Source organism: Schistocerca nitens, chromosome 6 (assembly GCF_023898315.1).
Source record: "Schistocerca nitens isolate TAMUIC-IGC-003100 chromosome 6, iqSchNite1.1, whole genome shotgun sequence".
Lineage (NCBI taxonomy): Eukaryota > Metazoa > Arthropoda > Insecta > Orthoptera > Acrididae > Schistocerca > Schistocerca nitens.
Window position 1 is genome coordinate 168,993,606 of NC_064619.1, and position 26,098 is coordinate 169,019,703.

Sequence of the window (26,098 nt, forward strand, 5' to 3'; positions counted from 1 at the left end):
ATTTATCAGTTACGGATAATTATTCGAGTACCTTAGTGATTAAAACTGTACTTAAATGAATTAATAAAAGACTAAATGCAATGTTTATTGTATAATAAACAATTTAAGAAAAAAATCGAAACCTCAGTATCGTATTTATGTAGGGCGCTGTGAACACCCCACGTCCCTAGTTATGTTATGAATGCTCATCTCCCCAGTTAAAGGTTAAAAGTGCTAGTCAACTGAAACGCAGAAAATAATGACATTGCCGGGTAAAACCATTGTTTAACGGAACAATACCACCTCTCTCGCTGCGCACATTGCATTAGATTAGGAAATGAGACACTTAATGTAGTAAAGGAGTTTTGCTATTTGGGGAGCAAAATAACTGATGATGCTCGAAATAGAGAGGATATAAAATGTAGACTGGCAATGGCCAGGAAAGCGATTCTGAAGAAGAGAAATTTGTTAACATCGAGTATTGATTTAAGTGTCAGGAAGTCGTTTCTGAAAGTATTTGTATGGAGTGTAGCCATGTATGGAAGTGAAGCATGGACGATAAATAGTTTAGACAAGAAGAGAATAGAAGCTTTCGAAATGTGGTGCTACAGAATAATGCTGAAGATTAGATGGGTAGATCACATAACTACTGAGGAGGTATTGAACAGAATTGGGGAGGAGAGGAGTTTGTGGCACAACTTGACTAGAAGAAAGGAGCGGTTGGTAGGACATGTTCTGAGGCATCAAGGGATCACCAATTTAGTATTGGAGGGCAGCGTGGAGGGTAAAAATCGTAGGGGGAGACCAAGAGATGAATACACTAAGCAGATTCAGAAAGATGTAGGTTGCAGTAGGTACTGGAAGATGAAGAAACTTGCACAGGATAGAGTAGCATGGAGAGCTGCATCAAACCAATCTCAGGACTGAAGACCACAACAACAACAACATTGCGGAAGGGTGTTGGTAGAGATGCAACAATGTTCCAATAATGAAGAAAACGAGATGCGTCAATAATGAGGAAAACGAGAAACCCGACAAATAGAGCGCTGACGAACGAACCGAACTGATGTACTGTACCGACACTGAGCGTAACTTACTCGTTGTTGCACAGAGCGGCGCAGTTTTAGGTCCACACCAGTAGTGCAGCGCTACGCTGGACCTCTTTTTCTGGTTTTGCGCGGCTTAACGGATGTGTTAAAAGTAACGTCCTTGTAGAGTCGTGAATAACTAATGAATTGTAGTACAGTAGTACTGCATAGGCTATTTTCCACATTATACAATGAATTATTAAGTATGTTTTTTTCCGTTTCCATGTTCCGCTTTATGCAAAAAGTCAGCGTACAAAAGTGCACTGTTGTGGGTTTCAGTCCTGAGACTGGTTAGATGCAGTTCTCCAGGCTACTCTATCCTGTGCAAGCTTCTTCATCTCCCAGTAACTACTGCAACCTACATCCTTCTGAATCTGCTTAGCGTATTCATCTCTTGGTCTCCCTCTACGATTTTTACCCTCCACACTGCCCTCCAATACTAAATTGGTGATCCCTTGATGCCTCAGAACATGTCCTACCACCCGATCACTTCTTCTAGTCAAGTTGTGCCACAAATTTCTCTTCTCCCCAGTCCTATTCAGTACCTCCTCATTAGTTATGTGATCTACCCATCTAATCTTCAGCATTCTTCTGTAGCACCACATTTCAAAAGCTTCTATTCTCTTCTTGTCCAAACTATTTATCGTCCATGTTTCACTTCCATACATGGCTACACTCCATACAAATACTTTCAGAAACGACTTCCTGACACTTAAATCTATACTCGATGTTAACAAATTTCTCTTCTTCAGAAACGCTTTCCTTGCCATTGCCAGTCTACATTTTATATCCTCTCTACTCCGACCATCATCAGTTATTTTGCTCCCCAAATAGCAAAACCCCTTTACTACTTTAAGTGTCTCATTTCCTAATCTAATTCCCTCAGCATCACCAGACTTAATTCGACTACATTCCATTATCCTCGTTTTGCTTTTGTTGATGTTCATCTAATATCCTCCTTTCAAGACACTATCCATTCCGTTCAACTGCTCTTCTAAATTCTTTGCTGTCTCTGACAGAATTACAATGTCATCGGCGAACCTCAAAGTTTTTATTTCTTCTCCGTGGATTTTAATATCTACTCCGAATTTTTCTTTTGTTTCCTTTACTGCTTGCTCAATATACAGATTGAATCACATCGGGGAAAGGCTACAACCCTGTCTCACTCCCTTCCCTACCACTGCTTCCCTTTCATGCCCCTCGACCCTTGTAACTGTCATCTGGTTTCTGTACAAATTGTAAATAGCCTTTCGCTCCCTGTATTTTACCCCTGCCACCTTCACAATTTGAAAGAGAATATTCCAGTCAACATTGTCAAAAGCTTTCTCTAAGTCTACAAATGCTAGAAACGTAGGTTTGCCTTTCCTTAATCTAGCTTCTAAGATAAGTCGTAAGGTCAGTATTGTCTCACGTGTTCCTACATTTCCACGGAATCCAAACTGATCTTCCCCGAGGTCGGCTTCTACTAGTTTTTCCATTCGTCTGTAAAGAATTCGCCTGTAAATAATTCGCGTTAGTATTTTGCAGCCGTGACTTATCAAACTGATAGTTCGGTAATTTTCACATCTGTCAACTCCTGCTTTCTTTGGGATTGAAATTATTATATTCTTCTTGAAGTCTAAGGGTATTTCGCCTGTCTCGTACATTTTGCTCACCAGATGGTAGAGTCTTGTCAGGACTGGCTCTCCCAAGGCTGTCAGTAGTTCTAATGGAATGTTGTCTACTCCCGGGGCCTTGTTTCGACTCAGGCCTTTCAGTGCTTCTTCACGCATCTAATTCCTCTTTCATTTCTATAACATTGCCCTCAAGTACATCGCCCTTGTATAGACCCTATATATATTCCTTCCACCTTTCTGCTTTCCCTTCTATGCTTCGAACTGGGTTTCCATCTGAGCTCTTGATGTTCATACAAGTGGTTCTCTTATCTCCAAAGGTCTCTTTAATTTTCCTGTAGGCAGTATCTATCTTACCCCTCGTGAGATAATCCTCTACATCCTTACATTTGTCCTCTAGCCATCCCTGCTTAGCCATTTTGCACTTCCTGTCGATCTCATTTTTGAGACGTTTGCATTGCTTTTTGCCTGCTTCACTTGCTGCATTTTTGTATTTTCTCCTTTCATCAATTAAATTCAGTATCTCTTCTGTTACCCAAGGATTTCTACTAGCCCCCGTCTTTTTACCTACTTGATCGTCTGCTGCCTTCGCTATTTCATTCCTCAAAGCTACCCATTCTTCGTCTACTGTATTTCTTTCCCCCATTCCTGTCAATTGTTCCCTTATGCTCTCCCTGAAACTCTGTACAACCTCTGGTTTAGTCAGTTTATCCAGGTCCCATCTCCTTAAATTCCCACCTTTTTGCAGTTACTTCAGTTTTAATCTACAGTTCATAACCAATAGATTGTGGTCAGAGTCCACATCTGCCCCTCGAAATGTCTTACAATTTAAAACCTGGTTCCTAAATCTCTGTCTTTCCATTATATAATCTATCTGAAACCTTTTAGTATCTCCAGGGTTCTTCCATGTATACAACCTTCTTTCATGATGCTTGAACCAAGTGTTAGCTATGATTAAGTTATGCTCTGTGCAAAATTCTACCAGGCGGCTTCCTCTTTCATTTCTTCCCCCCAATCCATATTCACCTACTATGTTTCCTTCTCTCCCTTTTCCTACTGACGAATTCCAGTCACCCATGACTATTAAATTTTCGTCTCCCTTCACTACGTGAACAATTTCTTTTATTTCATCATGCATTTCTTCAATTTCTTCATCATCTGCAGAGCTAGTTGGCATATAAATTTGTACTACTGTGGTAGTCATGGGCTTTGTGTCTATCTTGGCCACAGTAATGCGTTCACTATGCTGCTTGTAGTAGCTTACCCGCACTCCTATTTTTTTTTATTCATTATTAAACCTACTCCTGCATTACCCCTATTTGATTTTGTATTTATAACCCTGTATTTGCCTGACGAAAAGTCTTGTTCCTCCTGCCACCTTCACCAATTCTCACTCTATCTAACTTTAACCTAACCATTTCCCTTTTTAAATTTTCTAACCTACCTGCCTGATTAAGGGATGTGACATTCCACGCTCCGTTCTGTAGAACACCAGTTTTCTTTCTCCTGATAACGACGTCCTCCTGAGTAGTCCCCGCCCGGAGATCCAAATGGGGGACTATTTTACCTCCAGAATATTTTACCCAAGAGGACGCCATCATTAAACCATACAGTAAAGCTGCATGCCCTCGGGAAAAATTACGGCCGTAGTTTCCCCTTGCTATCAGCCATTCGCAGTACCAGCAGAGCAAGGCTGTTTGGTTAGTGTTACAAGGCCAGATCAGTCAATCATCCAGACTGTTGCCCCTGCAACTACTGAAAACGCTGCTGGCCCTCTTCAGGAACCACATGTTTGTCTGGCCTCTCAACAGATACCCCTCCGTTGTGGTTGCACCTACGGTACGGCCATCTGTATCACTGAGGCACGCAAGCCTCCCCACCAATGGCAAGGTCCGTGGTTAATGGGGGGAGAACTGAATGCGTCGGGACTGAAATACTTGTACGATTTGAGCAGATCTCCGAATTATTGGCTGCTCAAAGTCATTCCGCCGAGATTACCTGACACATTTTAAAGCAAGGACGTTTCAAAAACAGTATAGCGTTTACATGGGATGAAATAACATACTGTGGAAGAGGAATTCCGGCCACTCTTTAGAATCAAAGTGCACTAGGAACTTGGTTTACAAAAATCGGATTTAGGAGTGGTGATTGCGTGGCTGACCACCCGCTACCCAATGGTTTCTCAAGTGCAGCAATCACGTGCCCTTAACAAGTCGAAACCCCGTCAGTTTTTGCTACTAACTGATATGCACAGTATACAAGTCTTGCATCTGGACGCCCCTCACAGCGGTCGTTACTGCTATATGTTCTGTATGGAAATCTTCCAGTTATGGAGCCTCTGGCGCCCTTCTCAGCTTGGACCTTAAACCGGTCGTGGATAAGACAAACCTATTGCCCCTCGATCTATTTTTCCGCCTCATTTGAAGTCAAGGCTTTCACTCTTCAGTGTTACTAACTATCCATCCATTTATTCTTCTGAGTGAAATTCAGTCTGTAATGCTTTCATTAGGTGAGCTAAAGCAGTGGTAAGGAAACGGTGTACGCATACCTCCAGAGGGTATATCTAACCTAGGCATAGGTGAAGATATCGTTGGGCATACACCAAAGTTAAAGTAAGCATCACACATATTGATTTAATTATTATTTAGTGATTAGACTAATTATCCTTTTCATTAGTTAAAACTGATTAATATAATGCTGAATATTAATTTGCTCCACATTCAATTAATATGTAACCATAGCGAGTAGAAGAAAAAGTTTGCTATCTCCGCTAGTTCACAAGTTCCGCCGCGAGATGTCAGTTGCTCCGCTTGTGACCCACAGAAATAGATGTTATTACGCCAAACGCTGCACACAAATTTATTCATTCATAAAATTTATGTAATCATACGAAAATTAGATGGATTTAATTAACTTACCTCAGTAGACATCAGTTGTCAGCTAGTTTGGATAGTTTCCGGGCAGTCTTGGAAGTTTTGGAAGACTTCAACTCCATCCGAATTTGTTTAATGCCAGTGAAAAACTGGCATTTCACATAATGAAGAATCAGCTTGGGAACGATGTCCATCACATGATATTCGCAGCACCCAACGTTAGATATTTCAACATTTATGTGGCCCAAACTATTGAGGCAATCATAAAAAATGTCGCCCCATAAACTGTCCTCAGGAGTTTTACCGCGACTATATTTTCCACCTGCATAAGAACATTGAAGACGCGTTTCGATGGATATGTGAGCAATGTCTTTTCTACTCGCTATGATGTAACTAATCAAGCTGATGTGTTGTTCAGGGTCAAAGTTGAGCAAAAAGTTCACGTGCATGAAAAAAGAAGGGAACATTGCCAAATTTTAGAAACGGTTTACATTTCGTTTTGTTGAAAGGGTACTGTGGGGTCCTGCCTACTCGCTTCCTATACTGTGCCATAAGGATGCTGCCTTCTTAGATAACTATACAACAATTCAAGCAAATCACATTAAAAGTTTTTATTACAAAAATGTATCACTCCTCATCTAGGCCTCTCTGCTAGTGTCTGCCTAGTACTTCTAGTACTGTGAGGCCGAGCCTGGCAGGAGTGGCGCTTATATTCTCTTCGGATAGGGGCTGCTCATGTCGTAGTGCCGTCCTAGGTAGCAGGCTATTGGCTGACGTCGTCTCACAGCCTTCTCTGCTCTTGCGTTCTTCGTCTTGGTGCCGTCACTTGTCGATACGCCGTAAGATTCGAAGGTGTCTATTAATTAAAAATCATTTGAATCTAACCCTTCAACACTTATTCGGCCATGTATTCTTGTGGAAGTTAATGCATTGTATAAAAAATTACGTTACCGGCTAAGTATGTACAAATCATACCTGAGCGCACAAAACTGTTTACATTTTATAACTCTGAAAATTAGCAGGTATAGCATTTCACGAGCGTGAAGATGTACTACTCAACATTCCCACGTTGGTACTTCAGTTTCATAATTAAGCCTATCTTTCTCCAGCCATCACTGTAGATACTCTGAAGCCACGTTCTAACACCAACTGCTGGAAGCCATAATTGGAGTCGCTTGATGCTTGCTGTATTCAGTTCTGAGCGGAAACAATCGCTCGTTTTGGCTCTGTTAAATCTTTATTGTTGATTGCACTCTTAGTATCTCCAGTCAGTCACCATTCTTGTCTTTCCGATATCTGTTTTTTACTGAGAGCCAATAAGTAACTTTCAGTTATGTTTTTCATCCATGTATATAAACAATTGTTTACTTAATAGTGAACTTTGTGTCTGTATCGATACGTTCACTGTGGTGTGGGGATAGCATCAATCATATGACTGGGTAAAAGGTGATCAAGATAATTCAGTGTGATACACAGCACCTACAAGGATGATTCATACTCTGAAACTACATTACATTAATTCAAAGAAAAGTAACAAATGACAATCAATATTTCTTGCGACAAAAACTTCCGAAAAGTGGCAGTATATATTAAAAAACCATAAATTAAGTCATCAATTTAAAAAATGTACACTATGTGATCAAAAGTATCTGGAAATCTTCAAAAACATACGTTTTTTATATTAGGTGCATTGTGCTGCCACCTACTGCACAGATACTCCATATCAGCGACCTCAGTAGTCATTGACATGGTGAGAGAGCAGAATGGGGCGCTCCGCAAAACTGACGGACTTCGAACGTGGTCAGCTTTGTCGAGCTGTATCTTCAAACACAATTTCAGAAATGTACCTTAATCCTGTCACTGTAGTTGATATTCAAAAAATCATCATGTCTCTAAAAAGTAAGAACTCTACAGGGGTTGATAATATTTAAAGTAATTTATTGAAATGTTCTTGTGTGTGGATAGTGGACATTCTCTGTCATATTTTCAATGCTTCCCTTCAGAAAGGTGTTGTTCCCAGTAGACTTAAGTATGTCATTGTGAAGCTCTTGTACAAAAAGAGTGATAAAACTGAACTAACTATTGACCTATCTCTTTGCTGACAGCTTTCTCTAAAATTCTAGAAAAGCTAATACATGTAAGAATTACTAATCATCTCATGAAGAATAGCATTCTCAGCAAGAGCCAATTTGGCTTTCAAAAGGGCCGTTCAACAGAAGATGCAATCTATGCACTTGCAAATGAAGTCCTAGAAACCCTTAATGAAAAAATGCTAGCACTTGGTGTCTTATGTGATTTGTGAAAAGTGTTTGACTGTGTTGATCACCATATTCTCTTGCAAAAAGCAAAATTAGTAGGAATAAGTGGTGTTGCAGACAATTGGCTTCAGTCGTATCTCCAAGACAGAAAACAAAAAGTTGTCTTGAATAACTCAGATGGAGCATGTGATGTTTCCTCACATTCTGAATGGAGTTCCATTACATGTGGAATGCCTCAGAGCTCAATTCTTGGGCCACTATTACTCCTGATTTTTATGAATGATCTACCATCATGTACAAGCCTGATGTATACATTTACTTTATTTGCTGATGATACCACAATTTTTATGAGCAATAGAACAGATAGTAATCTTGAGGAATCCATTAATCACATACTCTCAGATGTGGTTAATTGGTTCAAGGTGAATGGTCTCTCGTTAAATTCCAGTAAGACCAGCTTTATTCAGTTATGTACAAAAACAGAAAGGAGAGAGAGATAAGTGTGACACATGGTAATCAGCCAATAGAAAGGATGGAAACAACAAAATTTCTTGGAGTGCACATTGACAAGAAAGTGAACTGATCTTCACATATTATAGATGTCTGTAAGAGGCTTAGCTCTGCTACATACGCTTTACAGGTTGTCACTACATGTATTGAACCTAACACTGCAAAAGTGGCATACTATGGCTATTTTCACTCACTCGTTGACTAATTTTTTTGGGGCAACCAGCCATTAGCAGGGAAAGTGTTCATTGCTCAGAAGCGAGCTTTAAGAGTTATATGTGGATTGCGCCCAAGAGACTCGTGTAGAAAAAGCTTTCGAAAACTTAAAATATACACAACTACATACCAATATATTTTCCTCTCATGTGTTTTGTATGTAAAAATAGAGAGATATTTCAACCAAACAGTAATTGTCATGAGCATAACACAAGGAGGAAGAATGACATACACAGCGAGCATAGAAATTTGAGCTTGGCGCAAAAGGGTGTCCACTACACTGGAACAGAACTCTTCAATGCTCTTCCTCCTGAAATAAAGACAGAGATTCATAACAAGCGTAAGTTTAAGAAAGCACTATAAATATTTCTGCTAGAAAAAGCTTTTTGCAGTCTGATGAATTTTTAAATAAATAAATTGTAAAATTTTAATATTATATAATACAAATTCTCATAACGCCACTAAGAATGTTATTTAACTTGAGCTCTGTATCCGTGTGTGCTCTGTATCTGTTATTCCATAGTGCTTCAGTGATTCTAAGAAAATATGTATCGTCTTTTTTCTGTATTGCTGCTCAAAGAAATTACTGTATACATTTTTATATAATTATGTTCTCAAATGTCTACGTGTGCTATAAGATTATCACATTATATTTGTAAAAAACTGACTCGTTCTGCATCCTTGTGAACCCAACACAGGTGGACCTATGGAATACAAAATCAAATCAAATCAAATCTCAGCGAGAAGCATGCCAGAGAGATAGGGAGTATACAGACCATGTGTTAATCTTGTACTTATTTGGAAGTGGACTAATAGTGTTAAAGTACCCTCCACCATGCACCAGGTTGACTTCCTGAGTATCTATGTAAATGTTGAGTTTATTGTCTAGTCGAAATGGACAGTATTTGAGACTTGGACAACAATGGAGGAGGAAACGTCTGCAGCTGTTTTTGTGTGAAGCATGTCGTCATTCTACCGCAGCGACTTATATGCCAAAAAATTATTTTAGAATGGTGGACCGAAAATTTAACCTCTCTTCACGAATAATAGTAAAGCGCTTTGCTGACCCGCTCAGCATAATTATATTGTAATAATGGTTCCAAGACTGGTAAATTTTGTGTTACTTATTTTATATGCTAAAACATTTTAACACTTCAGTGAAGTGTTATGAAATGATGTGTGTATAGTGTGTGCAGTGACTGATAGTGAGACATGAGTTAACAGTGTGACATTACATTATTTAATAAGTTATATGTAAAAAAAAAGTATTGTATACCAGGAGTAAATCTAATGAGTGCATCCAACTAGAAGACTGTAAATGTATGTGTATACAAATTAGCATATTTTAAATTGGTCTAATCTTGTAAACACATTGACATGTCCTATATCCTTGTAAAAAGAGATCTATGGATGCATAAAGCTGCTACTACTACTACTACTACTACTACTACTACTACCACTACTACCACCCTACTACTACTCCTACTTGCACCTTACAGGAGTCCGAGTGTCGTTCATTGTTACAACTAATGAGGTTCATTGTTATTGCTCTGCAGGTGTCTGACACAGTTGTGGAACCTTACAATGCTACTCTCTCAGTTCACCAGCTGGTTGAGAATTCAGATGAGACATACTGTATAGATAATGAGGCCCTCTACGACATCTGTTTCCGCACATTAAAACTGACGACGCCAACATATGGAGATTTAAACCATTTAGTATCTGCTGCAATGTCCGGTGTTACTACATGCCTAAGGTATGTATTTATAAAATGTTAACCTATATACTAGAAGAGTCTCTGAGGATGTACATCACAAGGTCTAACAGTACTGCTTTTTTTGTGAACTAATTTTGTTTCGATTATACCTGAAAATGCAACCATAATAAATAATGTTGTGGCCAACTTAAGGGAGTCACAGTTACAACCAGCACTGGCAGGTTACCTCACCTCTCCACAGGACCTAAGCATAAAAAGAATGAACTTGCAGATTTGGATCTGCCACTGGATTGGAAACAATCATATACTGATACTCAGGAGGCTGGCTTGCCCATCTCCTAAGTAATGCATAAATGGCACAAATTGCCAAAGCTACGGGCATTCAGGGGAGCACATGATGTTCCTTTCCCAAGCACCATCTGCTCAGACCCCAAGTATGATCCTGACACATCTACAGAAACTCTTGTAGGACATGACTGAGCACCACACTGCAGATAAGCGTAATTTAATACACCTGCTGTGACTGACCAGCTGGTCCCATCCCTGTCAATTCACCTGTAGTTTAGTACTTCCCATTGACACTGTTCTTCCCCTGCAATTACTTTTAACAAAAGATTTGTCAAATGTCACAAAATAAAATAAGTTCAAATATCACAAAATAAATTTGCTCATTTGGAAAGGCTGAAAAATCAGCCAATAAGTTGTAAATAAAGGTTTATTGGAATGCTTGATCTAGGTTTCAACAATTTTAAAATTGTCTGCTTGAGAAGGTGTGATGGACCTTGTTCATCAGTTGCTGATTAAGTATACTGAATAAAGCCAAATGGGTCATGTCATATTCGTCATGCATCTTGAGGACACATAATTACAAGCCATGACTTAGTGGCCCCTACACTTTGATCTGCACACATCTAATACAATATTGTTGCAGTCTTATTCACGGTTTATGGTTATTTGTGTTCTTAAGATGGTTGTATGACGAGCTGTTTGCCTTTATTCAATGTACTTAATCAGCATCTGATGTAACAAGGTCCTATGTCAAGAATTCCAATAAAGGTTTCTTTGCAACTGGTTGACTGATTTTTTCATCCTCTCCAAGTTCACTGTCACACCTTTGCTGAAGTTGCAGCCATGTTTAAGATTTTAAAATACGCAGACATAGTGAAAAGAAAACATAGTAGCATCTAGCATGTCTCACTTAACATATCAGAATAAACTTGAGGATAGTGGCTTCCCTCAGGGTGCTTCCTATGAAACAAAAGCCTCGGTCTTGAGGAAATAGTTCAATCCTAACACAGTTTGGATTTCTCCACAAGAAAAAAAATGAGTGGCACAGAGATGACATTGATATGAATTAAAATTTGTTTGTTTTGTTGGTACACGATGCACAGTAATGCACCAGTGTAACTTTATCTGTATAATTTTTTTGTTTATATGCTGGACAGGCTGTTGGCATTTTGGTGCAGAGAAACTGTAGTACTCTCTCAGTTAAATATGTTTTAGGTAGGAGATTTCTATTATAAAGTGGTAGCAGTTGTTCGTTTTGTGATTATGAAAGAGTTCTTCAATAGTTTCAAGTTTTATTTTATAAAAAATTATGCTTCATTTCCTCTACCCTTAAGAGAAAAATAACATGAATGCCCACTGACTTGGATTGTGGGTATGATCATGCTGTGAAAAAAAGTTTTGAGTATACTATCAGCAACCAATATGCAATGTAATGCTGGAAGAACCACAGCCAACAAAATGCTGACTCTCCAGTAGTTCTCAGATGTGAGAATTCCACAAGTTCATATATACTCATGAAAAGACATGTATTCTTTGGGGAAAGTCCACAGCTACAGTCTGATGGTTTGATAATGCCAGAACACTTATGAGCCAATTACAGATAAAGAAAATATCACTACAATGGAAAATCCAGGATGGAATGTAATAATATTAGTTGTGCCTATCTGCAATTCAGCACCTCTGCTACACGGTGAGTAGCAACATTCCTTTTCATAATACTGAAAATATCACTACATGTGAAGAACAGATGATTACCATATAGAGGAGACGTTGAGTTGCAGGCAGGCACAACAAAAAGACTGCTATACATTTAAGCGTTTGGCCAAAAGGCCTTGTTCTAATGTAGAAAACACACACATATTCACAAAAGCACACCACTGTCCCTGGCCACTGAGACCGGGCCTCTGTAGTCAGAGACACTGGTCATGTGTGTGTGAGTTGTGCTTGTTTGAATGTCTGTGTTTTCTACTTTAGAAGATGACCTTCTGGCACAAAACGTAATCGTATAGCAGTCTCTTTAACAGTGCCTGTCCACAACATACTTCTCCTCTATATTGTGAGTAGCAATCTAGCCAGTACATGATATTGTTATTTGAGCCTGGATTTTCCATTGTGTATATAAATGAATTGAATATTTTTAAAAGAGCTTTAGTCCACAATTTGGTGATTTTGAGCTTAGTATTGCTTCGGATACTACATTTGTAACTGCACAAACTGACATTAAAGAGGTATCTGAGTGTCAGTTTGTGTGCATCCTATAGGATTATGAAGAACAATATTATTTTTATAGAGGCATCAGTTGATGACTCATCCCCTTTTAAAAGTAAAGAGGCTTCAGTTGTCAGCTTAGAAAGCGGCACTGATGATGCTGCATATTATTTAGCATTTTCTACTCACACTCCTAGGTGGCATTACCATTAGTGTTCACTAGGAAACAATATGCTGCAGTTGTTTTAACTGCTGTACATTAACTTTGTTATGCATGTTGTTAAACATATATTGCATTTTAGGGTGCTAAAAGTGCTTACCAATTATTTGTAATACAGTGAGTGTTGCCAAGAGTATACCATACAAATACACTGAATTTTGTCTCTTCTCAGTCATATTCTCAGCAGATTTCTGTTTTACCTAACCAATTCTGGGAAATTCAACAAATTTCTACGTTAATATCTAGTGAGAGAATACAGCTTTTTACCCTGTGATAGGAAATTCAGCATCATAAAAAGGAAATTAAGGAAACACGACAGATTGCTTACTTTATATGATGTCACCGTGGTGGTTCTTAGAATTTCAAAACAGGTAAATTTCTTGTTAGAGAGGTTGCTGCTACCGAAATGCTAGACATCAAGTCATGGTGGCAACTGAACCATGCAAAGACCAGAATTTCTGAAGAAACTCTAAGCACTTGAAGACAAGAGTAGGTGACATAGGTCAATAAATTTTTTCTGATGATATTTATAAAGGCAAATGGAAAATACTCTTATCTGTACCTAATCATTCATTACCTAATCATTCATTACATTTACATACTTAAAGGACAGCTGTTGTGTGATGTAAATATATACTTAAGCAGTGTTGTGTATATAAGGACTTGCTGTTTAGGGAGGACAAAACTAAAGACTTATGATAAACAGACTATGCATTTAAAATAACAAGCAGGGATGTATCTAGGCTATATTAATTTCATTGTTTTATTATTAACTTCATTGTATTATTTTGTTTCCTACTTTTTTATGTCTATATTGTTATTATCAATGGATGGATAAATAAAATAAATAAATTAATTAACACTTTTTCACAGTCTGATGACACAAAAAAGGTTGCATTACTGCTTCTACAATCATCAGTAACCCCTGTATGGGCCTCCAATGTGATAAATCGACAGTGATAGAGAAACTAGCTTGTCTATCAGGAAAGGAACCAATTAAGTCTAATACAATCAATGACACAGAAAAACTCCAATGTTAATCTAAAGGATGAATACTTACCTTTCAATGTTGTCTATGGAATGATCACCTACCTTTCTATGAAGAAATTTTGGGGTGGCATGTGCGGAATAACAGCCAGGACAAGTGAATGAACTCCAAACACAGATTATTGCTGTAGAATGATGCATTACTATTGAGATGTGTAGCACTGTACATGCTATATTGTACATGATAACACATCACTTCAGCTTTTACCTAACACCTGCCTTCACTCTTCAGCTCAGTGCTGTATATTCTGAAATCAGTCAGTAATTGAAATATTTTTCTGTACAGGTTCTTTTCCTGTTCCATTCACAGCTAAAACAAGGGAAGCATGACTGCTTATATACACTGAAGCGCCAAAGAAACTGGTATAGGCATGCATGTTCAAGTACAGATGTATGTAAACAGGCAGAAAATGGCACTGTGGTCAGCAACACCTATTTAAGATGGCAAGTGCCTGGTACAGTTAGAAGAGTGTTTACTGCTGCTATAATGGCAGGTTATCAAGAATTAAGTAGGTTTGAACATTGTGTTATAGTTGGCGTACAAGCGATGGGACACAGCACCTCTGAGGTAGCAATGAAGTAGGAATTCTCCCATATGACCATTTCACAAGTGTACCATGAATACCAGGAATCCAGTACAACATCAAATATCTGACATCGCTGCGGCTGGAAAAAGATCCTGCAAGAAGGACCAATGATGATGGAAGAGAATCATTTAACGTGACAGAAGTGCAACGCTTCAGCAAATTGCTGCAGATTTCAGTGCTGAGCTATCAACAAGTGTCAGCGTGCAAACAATTCAGTGAAATGTCATTGATATGGGCTTTCAGAGCCACTCATGTACCCTTGATGACTGCACAACACAAAGAATTACTCTGGAGATATATGCACGTCTTTGTGTGCATTGCAAGCCTAGTGGCGCTGCTGGATAGATGGCTGACTCACCTTGTTTCTCTCTCAGAGTATTGTAGTTTGAATCAAGTGTCACACGGAAACATATCTCGCAAAGTAATATTAAGAACATATTCATCACACACACGAGTCCTCAAATGATACCATGGACGAGTACTTCTCTTTATCCTTTGTCTCATACACAGATTGAGACTCACACAGTGCTCACCACGTGGAAGTACTCGCCTCTAATTTCAAGCCCCGCACACGCTATTTCTTAAATATTTCAACTTATAGTACACACGCTAGTAATTCAGCTTAACTTAAGCACACAGAAGTATTTCAACTTATTGCTACACGTGGTTTCATTGTGACCGTTGGTCACTTCCGAAGATTACTATGATCCCATTAATATTACCTGCCTGACATTTAATTCTCCCCACAAAAGTTCCTGAAATAGAGAAATTATTATTTCAAACTACTCTTAAATATTCCACATGCATACCATGTCTCCACTCTTTTGTCTTTACGGAGCACACCTAAGACAGGTCTTAACAGCAAATGATCCAGTGGCAGAGTGCTGAAACAGGGCCGTTCTTCAGGTTCTCTCGCACCTCTGCCGAAGTGGGGGAGCACCTTGCTACCGTATTGGTCAGCCACATTTCAGGCGCTCAAAGCTCAGGTAAATTTCATCTCTTTGGTCCCATCAAAGGTGGCCAAAGGATCGTCTCAAAGATGATCATATATTCACATTCACTATCTGCGGTTAGCAGATGACCATACATTCATTCATTTCACAGATCTCACCAAACTGGATGTAGGGATTTATTTTGTGGGAGTGCACATGTGATCAATTAAATAAATAAATTGTCATTCTTTCCCACACTGGTATCCGGCTTCACTGTATTAATTGAAATTGAGTTATTATTAGAAAAAATGGTGTTGTTCTGACAAAAATAATGAAGTTTGTTGTACCTATTTTCAATGTCGCGTGGTACTGAACCCTTTCACCACCGGCTACCCATGCAGAAAAAAATGGCACAGTACTATCCTTGCAATGCGAGGGTAGTTCCAAACATTTTTTTAAGAAAGCTGTATTAGAACAAACGTAGCAAGTCATCAAAATAACCAGGAGGAGACCTTAGCCCTTGGTGACCTCAAATAGACGACCAAATGCTGTTACTTTACCAAATTATTGACACAGTTGCATTATTGTACTCTCCACAATCTGGAGTAACGTACACATACAAATTTACAACAATCCACATGACAAATAAAACATTACATCATACAAATAAAAAATAATGTTGAGATAAAAATTTGCTTAGTTACTGGGAGCTTCGTTATTTTTATGAGTAATCCAAACTTCACTAATTCTATGACAAATAAAAAAATACTAATTGTCCTCATGAAATTTTAAATAGCTCACCGTCCAAACACAGAACAAGTAATCCGACATTCATAAATTGCGTTGTAATAATCTTTTACACGGCAAAGTCTAAATACAAAACAAAATCAACAAAAGAAAAAATTGCGTACACTAGTTCCATGTATAATGTCAGGCTCCATACCATTACTGTAAAATATACATCAAACGTACAGAGAAATAAAACTGAGAAGAAAAACAATGATATATACCACAAGTTACATACTGGTTACGTGATATAGTTCATCTAAGACATCATGTCATACCTCATTAACTATCATCACTTAAGCAATTGCCACCACTACTCGACTGTGAGTTTAACCTTAGCCTTGTCCACCAGTACAAATACCTGCTGCTGAGCTAGTCAGTCCATCAACTTTGATCAATACACGCAATAAATAGTTAGCAATAAGTGCTTGAATCCACCAGTAGTTCTCGTATCTTACTCTACTGCTCATTTCTCTGTTGTTACACATTTAGATGACAAGAACTTGCATTTCGACTAGCCTTCATTACACTTTAATGTGAAATATCACCACTGTGATAATGCAAATAAGTGGCTTCAGTCAACACACCAACAAGATCATTACTGTCCACGACATCAAAATGCATCAGTTAATTCTGATATTTGTTGTGCAATGCAAACTCTTGTCCCCTGTGACATCCTTACTGACCAATGCAACAAGAGCCGCTACATTAGTATTACGCCACTGGCTAATAATTAAAGCATCATTGTACCAAATATTCTAATAAACATGATAATGAACTGGTAACCCAGAACAAACAAACAAAAAAAAAAAAAAAAAAACCACTAACTATTCTAAACACAAATGTTAATGAAATACAATTACACTTGCTGTCCCTTCAGGAATGAAACATATAAAAATTTTACACGATTACAAGTACAAATACATTATTCCCTATCTTGCGAGTCACACGGAATCATTTCATTCTGTGATTTTCTTGGGGTCAAATAAGTTGCTGACAGGTTCCCTAGAAACACTGTCTCAGTGTCAAAGCTCTCCCATGGTTACCCGGATGAAAGTCTTTAAGTCACTCAAACCGGCATTTTGAACACATTAAACACAAATGTCATAGTTACTCTCAGAGTACCATCCACACGAATCTGGTCGTCCAGAAATGGCCCTACAACTACTATTAGCCACGGTTCTGTCCTTTCAGTTCATGGTGCAATTAAAAGTCGTAAGTTCCAACAAACAGCACTTATTCCTGCACCAATTAAAGAAATGTCTCCTACTACAAATGCAAATGTCAATGTCCCACTTTAGTTTCTTGCATTCATACAATAATTAGTCACCAAACGACAACTGTCCTCTTTAAGTATACCAAGCGTCCCACATACAATTCACAAAGCACACTTAACAAGTCACTGCCAAAAGTTTATGGATCCCACCGATCAGTGGTCAAGACAAAACAAAACAATCGTCCTGTCTGCTAAAGACAAAATCTTTTCCACCACTCACAACGTGGGAACACCAGTCCTTCACTTTCCACCTTATGGAGACATACGAGCAGTCATCTTGTTTCACAGCTCCACAGTCCAGTACTAGTTAATAGTTGCTGGTAAAAAATGCCCGCCGGACTCTGCCACGCGTTGTTCATTCTGCCGTGGCGCCGCCGCGTGAACCGTTGAGCAGAAGAAACCACCCGCTGTTGCCTCCGCGGGATACTTTCCCCAGTCGTAAGGGTGGCGGAACTTATGAATGGCCAGTGGTACGTGCGTGTCGCCCCAGGCCGTTGACCTGCTGTAGCGGGCGCGTGGAGTGTACCTCGACCGGCAGTGGAGTGGGGAGCGCACCGGCTCTGTTGCCTCTCCCATGCTGACGTCTGCTTGGCTTATGTGGTACGGGCGCGTTCTGTTCCTCAGCACTACGACACCCAATCAGTCAGACCCTTCTGTACATCTCGCAACATTACAGACAAAAGGATATTCTTACAGTATTTAAATACTCATTGATTACATGTATGATCTATTAGATACATTGGTAATAAAAGAATCTTTGTTCTAAAAAAACATAAAATCATACACCCTAGTTTTCTACACATACAACATCAACATTTATCTCTATTCTATATACAGCCCACACTTGTGCTATTGATTGTACCTGTTGTCCCTCATACAAAACATGAAAGTGTTAAAAAAAAGGGAATAAGAAAAAATCTATACAGCTCATAATTACAATATCAAATAGTAGACTACTTTAACATCCTAACACAATAAACATTTTAGAAACTGATGACTCTAAATCTACAACATACAATGCACCTTTGTGCTTGTGACAGACTGAAATTAGTATCTCTTTATATATTTTACCTTTTTATTATATATAACAACATTTCTAGGACATGTATGAACCATCCACATGATGTCAGATCCTGACCTGCCATCGAGGTTCATCCAAATCAAACAATAAAGCCCAATAATGTTTTAGTTATGGATCGGTAGCATCCCCTTTACAGGAGTGTGCGCACTGATCACACTACTCTACGACTCTTACTCACCAGACATCACATTTTCCTTCTCATTCAATCCATTAATACACTAACAGAATAGGTCTAGAAGTCAGCTAACCTTAACACCACCACACTCACGACAACATACCATACCTTTGCTCCCTTATACTCAACCACATAACACATGAAGCTGTTTCGGAGATAGCATTCCAATCTCCGAATTCGTCCTTTCACTCTGGCACCTCTCTCCATCGGCTTACCTCTGCATTCACTTTACCGATTATTCATCCTGCTAAATATCAACTTAGAATTGCGACATTTCATCTAAGAACAAAAAATACACAAATTATTCATCCTGCAAAATAACTGTACACATTCTTGGTACCGTTTTGAATAGTTATACTGGCACCAGGCTTCAACAACAACAACAAAAATTACTTTTTTTTCATGTTGCAAATGTTATGGTAAGAATTAGATTTACACTTATATTACATCTTACGTCAGTATTCCACAACATTCACCACCTGGATCTCATACTCCCTTTATGTCCCTTCACGTTGTGCAGTTGTCCTCATCTCTTCATTCGTATATCGGCTCTCCGTCCGTCCATTACTCCATTTCCTGGTCTTTCTTCGCCATTCGCATCAATCTCAATTGCAGCATACACAGGCCTCTCTGTAACATACATCTAAGACATCTCCACATTATTAGTTCTACTCACCTTTATTTACCACTGTTTCATCACGTCGAATCTCTCTCTATTAATCACACTGCTTCACGTCGCTTCTCTCCTTAAATATCACCTTTATCAACTACTATTTATCACGTCACTTCTCTCACTATCTACCATCTTTATCCTCTCATTACTCATCATGTCGTTTCTGCTTGATCCTTATTCATATGACAAAAAATATGTACATACACCACTCTGTCGACTCCTGTTCATGACTCATTCAACCAGTCTATTCCGTCATACTTCCTGACATCCCACCTGAAAATTCTTATGTTTGATTTGACCCTGCACAACGTTACACGCCACAAATAAATACACTGACTATCTACCATAAATTGCCTGCTTTCGATCTATCCTTAACTTTTCCATAATTTGATGTTAGAAATGCGATGAAGCCCACGAGATTGTTTTCCCTTGATCGTCTCAATCAGTACAGCATTTTCATGGACAATCCGCCTCACTCTGAATGGTCCACTATACACCGTAAAGAATTTGCTAGTTAGGAATCTGTGCTTACACGAAAATTAAATGTGTTTAGAAAATATACAAGCTGGGAGAAATGGGACAGCCCAAGTGTTAGAAACTTTGGTGCTAGTGGCCTCTTTCCCTAACACCAGATTCCGAACAACCATACGCAGCTCCTCATTATAACTGTCACTATGACAATGATATACTACCGATCAGATGGTAGCTAATCTAAAAACTTCGGTCACAATATTGACTTTTTACATTACGTGTTAAGTACCTGCAATAGTCAAATCACACTAATTATACTGGACTCATTGGCATTATTACATAACATTTTTAGCAACTGGTTTTTTTTTGTTTTTTTTTTTTTGAGGAAACAGTCCTTTTACTTTAGTGTTCCAAATCAAAATTTGCAAATTTTGCTCTGAGAGACCAGCCTAACAGATTCCATTACTGGTGTTTTATTCTGTGATCAGAAGTATGGTATTTGCACTCCTACATATCAGCAGAGTATGTCTGCTACATAGACAATTTTCAGTGCCAGCGGCAAGAGTTTTAAGGCAAGATGCTAAGGGCTGATATGTTGGATTAGTTTCTCCTATCCATCAATCCATTATGACAAGAATGAAATGCCAGGATTCCATGCTCTCCTGTCATTCTGATAGTTTCTGCCATTCCTATCCCCGACACTGTCTGACCTATGAGTCGTGTCTCCGTTTACGATGTTGCTCTCATTACCAAGTTCCTGCAACAAGTGCTGAAATGACGAAGAATCGTCTAAGCCTCTGCCTGCTATCACTATATCTCTGCGCAATTTCACTGGCAACTTCGTTATACAGACCCTAATGAGCTCCCCAGTTTCGTGTGGCACACCCAAATACCTATTTCGTCTCAGCATTTCCTAATAGCATGACACTGGATCTCTTATACCACCTTCTTTACAATTTGGCATCATCAATATGCTTTGATTAACCTGGTCCTGCTTACTTTTCGACCAGAATTCATTGAAAAACTTGTCACAAAATATCTTGTAGCTACTACAGTCTTTAATAACTTCCTGCATTTTCGCTCTAGCCTCGTCCCTCAAATGGTTACACACAAACTTCATTTTGAGGAGCGGTCCCCACGACGAAGGTAATGAATCTTGAAATTGAGACAGCCACAGGCATGGATGTTGGTAATTATCAGGATCCGGAAAACAAGTGTACGTTTGTACCGACACGAAGTGCCTCCTACATTCTTCTTCTGCATTTATGTTTTCCGACCTTGGACTATACCCAGTTGGGTTTGCCACCTGTTTTATCTGACACAACCGTTCTTCTAACTCTCTGAGTTCGTCTTCCTCTTTCTGCCTATTTTCGTTTTTTGAATTTATCTCACTCTCCCTCTGCAGAGTACCTGGTGGTGTTTCACCTTCGCTTCTGCACGCTAATTGCAACTGTGCTAGTTCTTCCCTATGTTTCCTATTTGTTTCTAATTGTGCCTCTTTAAACTGTAATAGTGATTGTATCTCCTCCTGGTCAGCATAAACCTCTCGCTGCGTACTGTCAGAGCCGGTTTCGCCTCTTATACTGATCTTTTCTACATCTGCGCTAATCGTATTCATTCTGACCACTACCTCCGCAACCGAACAGTACAAAAGGAACACGCATAACTCATTACCTCTGAAACTACCTTGCTACTCTCCCATGCAAACCACACATACTTAAATTAGATGACATACACCACACTACAATGTGAAATACAACACAGGGAATAGTCACAACATTATCACTTTCAGCTTTCCCACTTCAATTAATATTTATCCCAGTTTCACACGACACTGCCCCACTTCGTAATTCTACTTTCCTACTATGAACTCTGGAGATATATGCACGTCTTCGTGTGCATTGCAAGCCAAGTGGCGCTGCTGGATAGATAGCTCACTCACCTTGTTTCTCTCTCAGAGTATTATAATTTGAATCAAGCGTCACACGGAAACATATCTCGCAAAGTAATATTAAGAACATATTCATCACACACACGAGTCCTCAAATGATACCATGGACGAGTACTTCTCTTTATCCTTTGTCTCATACACAGATTGAGACTCACACAGTGCTCACCACGTGGAAGTACTCGCCTCTAATTTCAAGCCCCGCACACGCTATTTCTTAAATATTTCAACTTATAGTACACACGCTAGTAATTCAGCTTAACTTAAGCACACAGAAGTATTTCAACTTATTGCTACACGTGGTTTCATTGTGACCGTTGGTCACTTCCGAAGATTACTATGATCCCATTAATATTACCTGCCTGACATTTAATTCTCCCCACAAAAGTTCCTGAAATAGAGAAATTATTATTTCAAACTACTCTTAAATATTCCACATGCATACCATGTCTCCACTCTTTTGTCTTTACGGAGCGCACCTAAGACAGGTCTTAACAGCACATGATCCAGTGGCAGAGTGCTGAAACATGGCCGCTCTTCAGGTTCTCTCGCACCTCTGCCGAAGTGGGGGAGCACCTTGCTACTGTATTGGTCAGCCACATTTCAGGCGCTCAAAGCTCAGGTAAATTTCATCTCTTTGGTCCCACCAAAGGTGGCCAAAGGATCGTCTCAAAGATGATCATATATTCACATTCACTATCTGCGGTTAGCAGACGACCATACATTCATTCATTTCACAGATCTCACCAAACTGGATGTAGGGATTTATTTTGTGGGAGTGCACATGTGATCAATTAAATAAATAAATTGTCATTCTTTCCCACACTGGTATCCGGCTTCACTGTATTAATTGAAATTGAGTTATTATTAGAAAAAATGGTGTTGTTCTGACAAAAATAATGAAGTATGTTGTACCTATTTTCAATGTCGGGCGGTACTGTACCCTTTCAAGATATCTGGTTGATGTACTGTAAGGATCTGTTGAGTCTGGGTGCAGATGTTTAGGTGGTCTGCCTGTGCATGGCACTGCATCTCTGCTATTGCCTTGGTGAAGTTTACCATTCATGTAATTAGTGTACAGGTGGAAATATCATAAAAAGTTCACACTTAACGGTAGGTCATTGACTTCTGCGACAGTTAATGCCCAAGTAAAGAGGACGTGTAAACCGAAGTTAACTGTGAAAATTATAGCATTCTGTTGTATGGTTGGATGTTGTTTGTGGCCTGGAGCTGTATAAGAGAATCAGAGATATGTGGAGGGGCTATCACCTTCAGAATGGTGGCCACCCTCTGTGCCCAAGTCAACGACGAAATACTGATTCATACTTTTGTCAAGAACGTAATAATCTTCAACTGTTATGGGAAAACAAAGCCAAAGTGGTTTGCCTCACCTGCTTAAGTTGTAACCATTCTTGAATCCTGCCAAAATCTGCGACATGTAATGTAGGTCTCAACTAGCCTTCAGGTGTGAGCAAGATGTACAGAATTTGCTAGCATTGGCTCTGAAATAAGAGTGGAACCAACATCAGTGTGCTCTCTCTCAGCCATATTTGGAACTGTGGTTGTCTGCCAGGGGCAACTCTGCTTCAATAAACTGGTCACTATGATTCCTGTGAGACAGCTCTCGTTTACATTTGGCAAGAGTGTCATGTTCCTCCGTATGTGTTCACCTGGGCTGCCTGTCACCATGATGGAGAGCTTAATGGTTGGCAGCACTGTAAGTTGCTGTTGGCGTCCTTGTAATAATGGGGTTGTTGTAGGAATAAAAAAATCCATTCAGTGACTCGTAGTTTGTCTTCTCATGTATCACCTTCGTGCAAAGTCAAGGAAATTTGTATTTGAGCAGGCAATTTACTTGACTTGCTCAAATACAAGTTTCCTTAATTTCACATAAGGGTTGCACATTTAGATCGCATCAGTGTCATCAATGTGGGATAATCCCTACAACTTACTTGCCTCTAAAAACATTTTTACATTTTTGTCATTTCTGTTATCCATTTCCTACTGTTTCAATTGTAACTCTTTTCTGCTGTCTTTATTAATCTTTTTTAACGCCATTTCACAAGTTTTCCACACCAGTAACTCCCCAAGTGTCATTATTTCTTTTGCCGCATTTTCTTCCAGCCCATTTAATTTGTTTGGGTTCTGGCATTTCAGTTGAAGCCGCTTCTTAAATTTCAACTGGCAGTTTATTAATACTGGATTATGGTTGCTATCATTCTAGATGTTCTTAATTTGATTAATGAATCTTTGTTTTATCAAAATATAGTAAATCTGCTGTCTTATTTGTTCCTGTTGTATATTCCATGTATACAGTGTTTCCTACTCACCGAGTACACTGGGCAGCCAGAACATTATGACCACTGAGCTACTACCAATATAAACCTGTCCAGGCGATAGGAGCATCACCTGGCAAGGAATGTCTGCTAGTCAGACACATGCATGGTGCATGAAGTATCAGTGATCGTGCTGTCCCTGTGTAAATGGGGAAGGCGCATGATCTGAGTCTGACCGAGGGTAGATTGTTACGGCCTGGAGGCTCGGTAACAGCACTTCAGAAACTGCCTGACTTGTCGGGTCTTTGAGGAGTACCATGATGAGGTCTTCAGCATGTGGTGAAACCATGTCCAGACATCACCGCTCATTAAATATGTCGGACATCAAAGGCTGGACAGACTGGTGAAGCAGTACAGGTGGCAAACTGATGTGGGACTAACATCAGACTTTAATTGCACCAAACACTCCTAACTTTGGGCCCGTGCATGGGCCCATGTTAACATCACGACATTGGTAACTACAACTGAAATAGGCGTGTGACCACTGGATGTTGGTGTAGTGGCAGAGCGTTGCATGGTCTGATGAATCAATCCTGATACTTCATCATGCCGATGAGAGAATGCGAATCCATCATTTTCTGGGGAATAGCTCCTTGACATATGTACTGCTCAATGAAGACAAGCTGGCGGCGACTTCATTATTCACTGGGGAACATTTCACGTTGGCATCCACGGGTCCAGTGGAGCTTATGTTAGACACAATGATGGCCAAGGAGACTCGTACATTGGTTGCAGACTATATACGCCCCTTCATGATGATCAAGTTTCCCAAAGGCAGTGGCATTTTTCAACAACATAATGCACCATGTCACAAGGCCAGGAGTGTGATGGAGTGGTTCAAGGAACACAGTGGTGAGTTCCAACTGATGTACTGCCCCCCCCCCCCGCCCCCCCCCCCAACTCACCAGATCTGAACCCAATCGAACTCATCTGGGATGCGATTGAATGTGACGCCAGAGCTTATCACCTCCCTCCCCAGAATTTATGGGAAGCAGGTGACTTGTGTGTGCAGATGTGATGCCAATTCCCTCCAGCAACCTACCAGAGCCTCATTGCTTCCATGCCATGATGCATTGCTACTATTATTGCTGTTATCTATGCCAAATGTGGATATATTAGCTATTAGGTAGGTGGTCATAATGTTCCAGCTGATCAATTGTGTATCTTGTCAATGACTCATTTCTGCATAGCACGTAATTCTACTAATATTTCTCTCCACTCATTGTAGTTACTAGAATCAAACGTCCATTATTTTCTGTTCCGTACCCTCACCAACAGCTGCATTTCAGTCTTCCTTTATGATTAAATTCTCATACTCTTTCATACTCTGTACCTTTTTGTAACACTCTGTATAGGTGCTGTATTAGCAGAAGTGCTGCATTATTGAGTGTGTGTGAAATTTATTTTAAATACATAGGGCATAGACTTTACTAAATCTAGATATATTCATTTACAAAGAAAACTTTGCCCTTGAGTGTGCACATAATTATACAGTAGTATCACTCATTATGAAACATGTCCCAAATTTTTAATTCTTGCAATGATGACATGCAATGATGACATGCTTTGTCACACAACCACTTTACGAACATTACATCATTACTGCATGGATATAGTTGTTGCATAATGTACTCCAGCTTCAGCACCAGCAGTGTGAGAAATCTTCATGCTCTCTTGTCCCATGTCATCTTCTTCATCAATTTCATCAATACTTTCCTACATGTTTTTGATTATTTCTTCACCTGTTAAAGTTTTTTCAGCCTAGCAGTTTTCCTCATTCAGCCACTTACAACATCAAATTCTCCTCCTCCTGTAAGCT

The 26,098-nt window shown here is 39.4% G+C and overlaps 1 protein-coding gene across 1 annotated transcript in view; it reads left to right on the top strand.

The window, feature by feature from the left end:
- The window catches only part of LOC126263271 (tubulin beta chain-like), a 72,305-nt gene that overhangs the window by 16,203 nt on the left and 30,004 nt on the right, over nt 1-26,098 (top strand). The window contains exon 3 of the mRNA XM_049960357.1: nt 10,091-10,290. Within this exon, the coding sequence (XP_049816314.1) occupies nt 10,091-10,290 (200 nt within the window). The remainder of the gene's footprint in view (nt 1-10,090; nt 10,291-26,098) is intronic.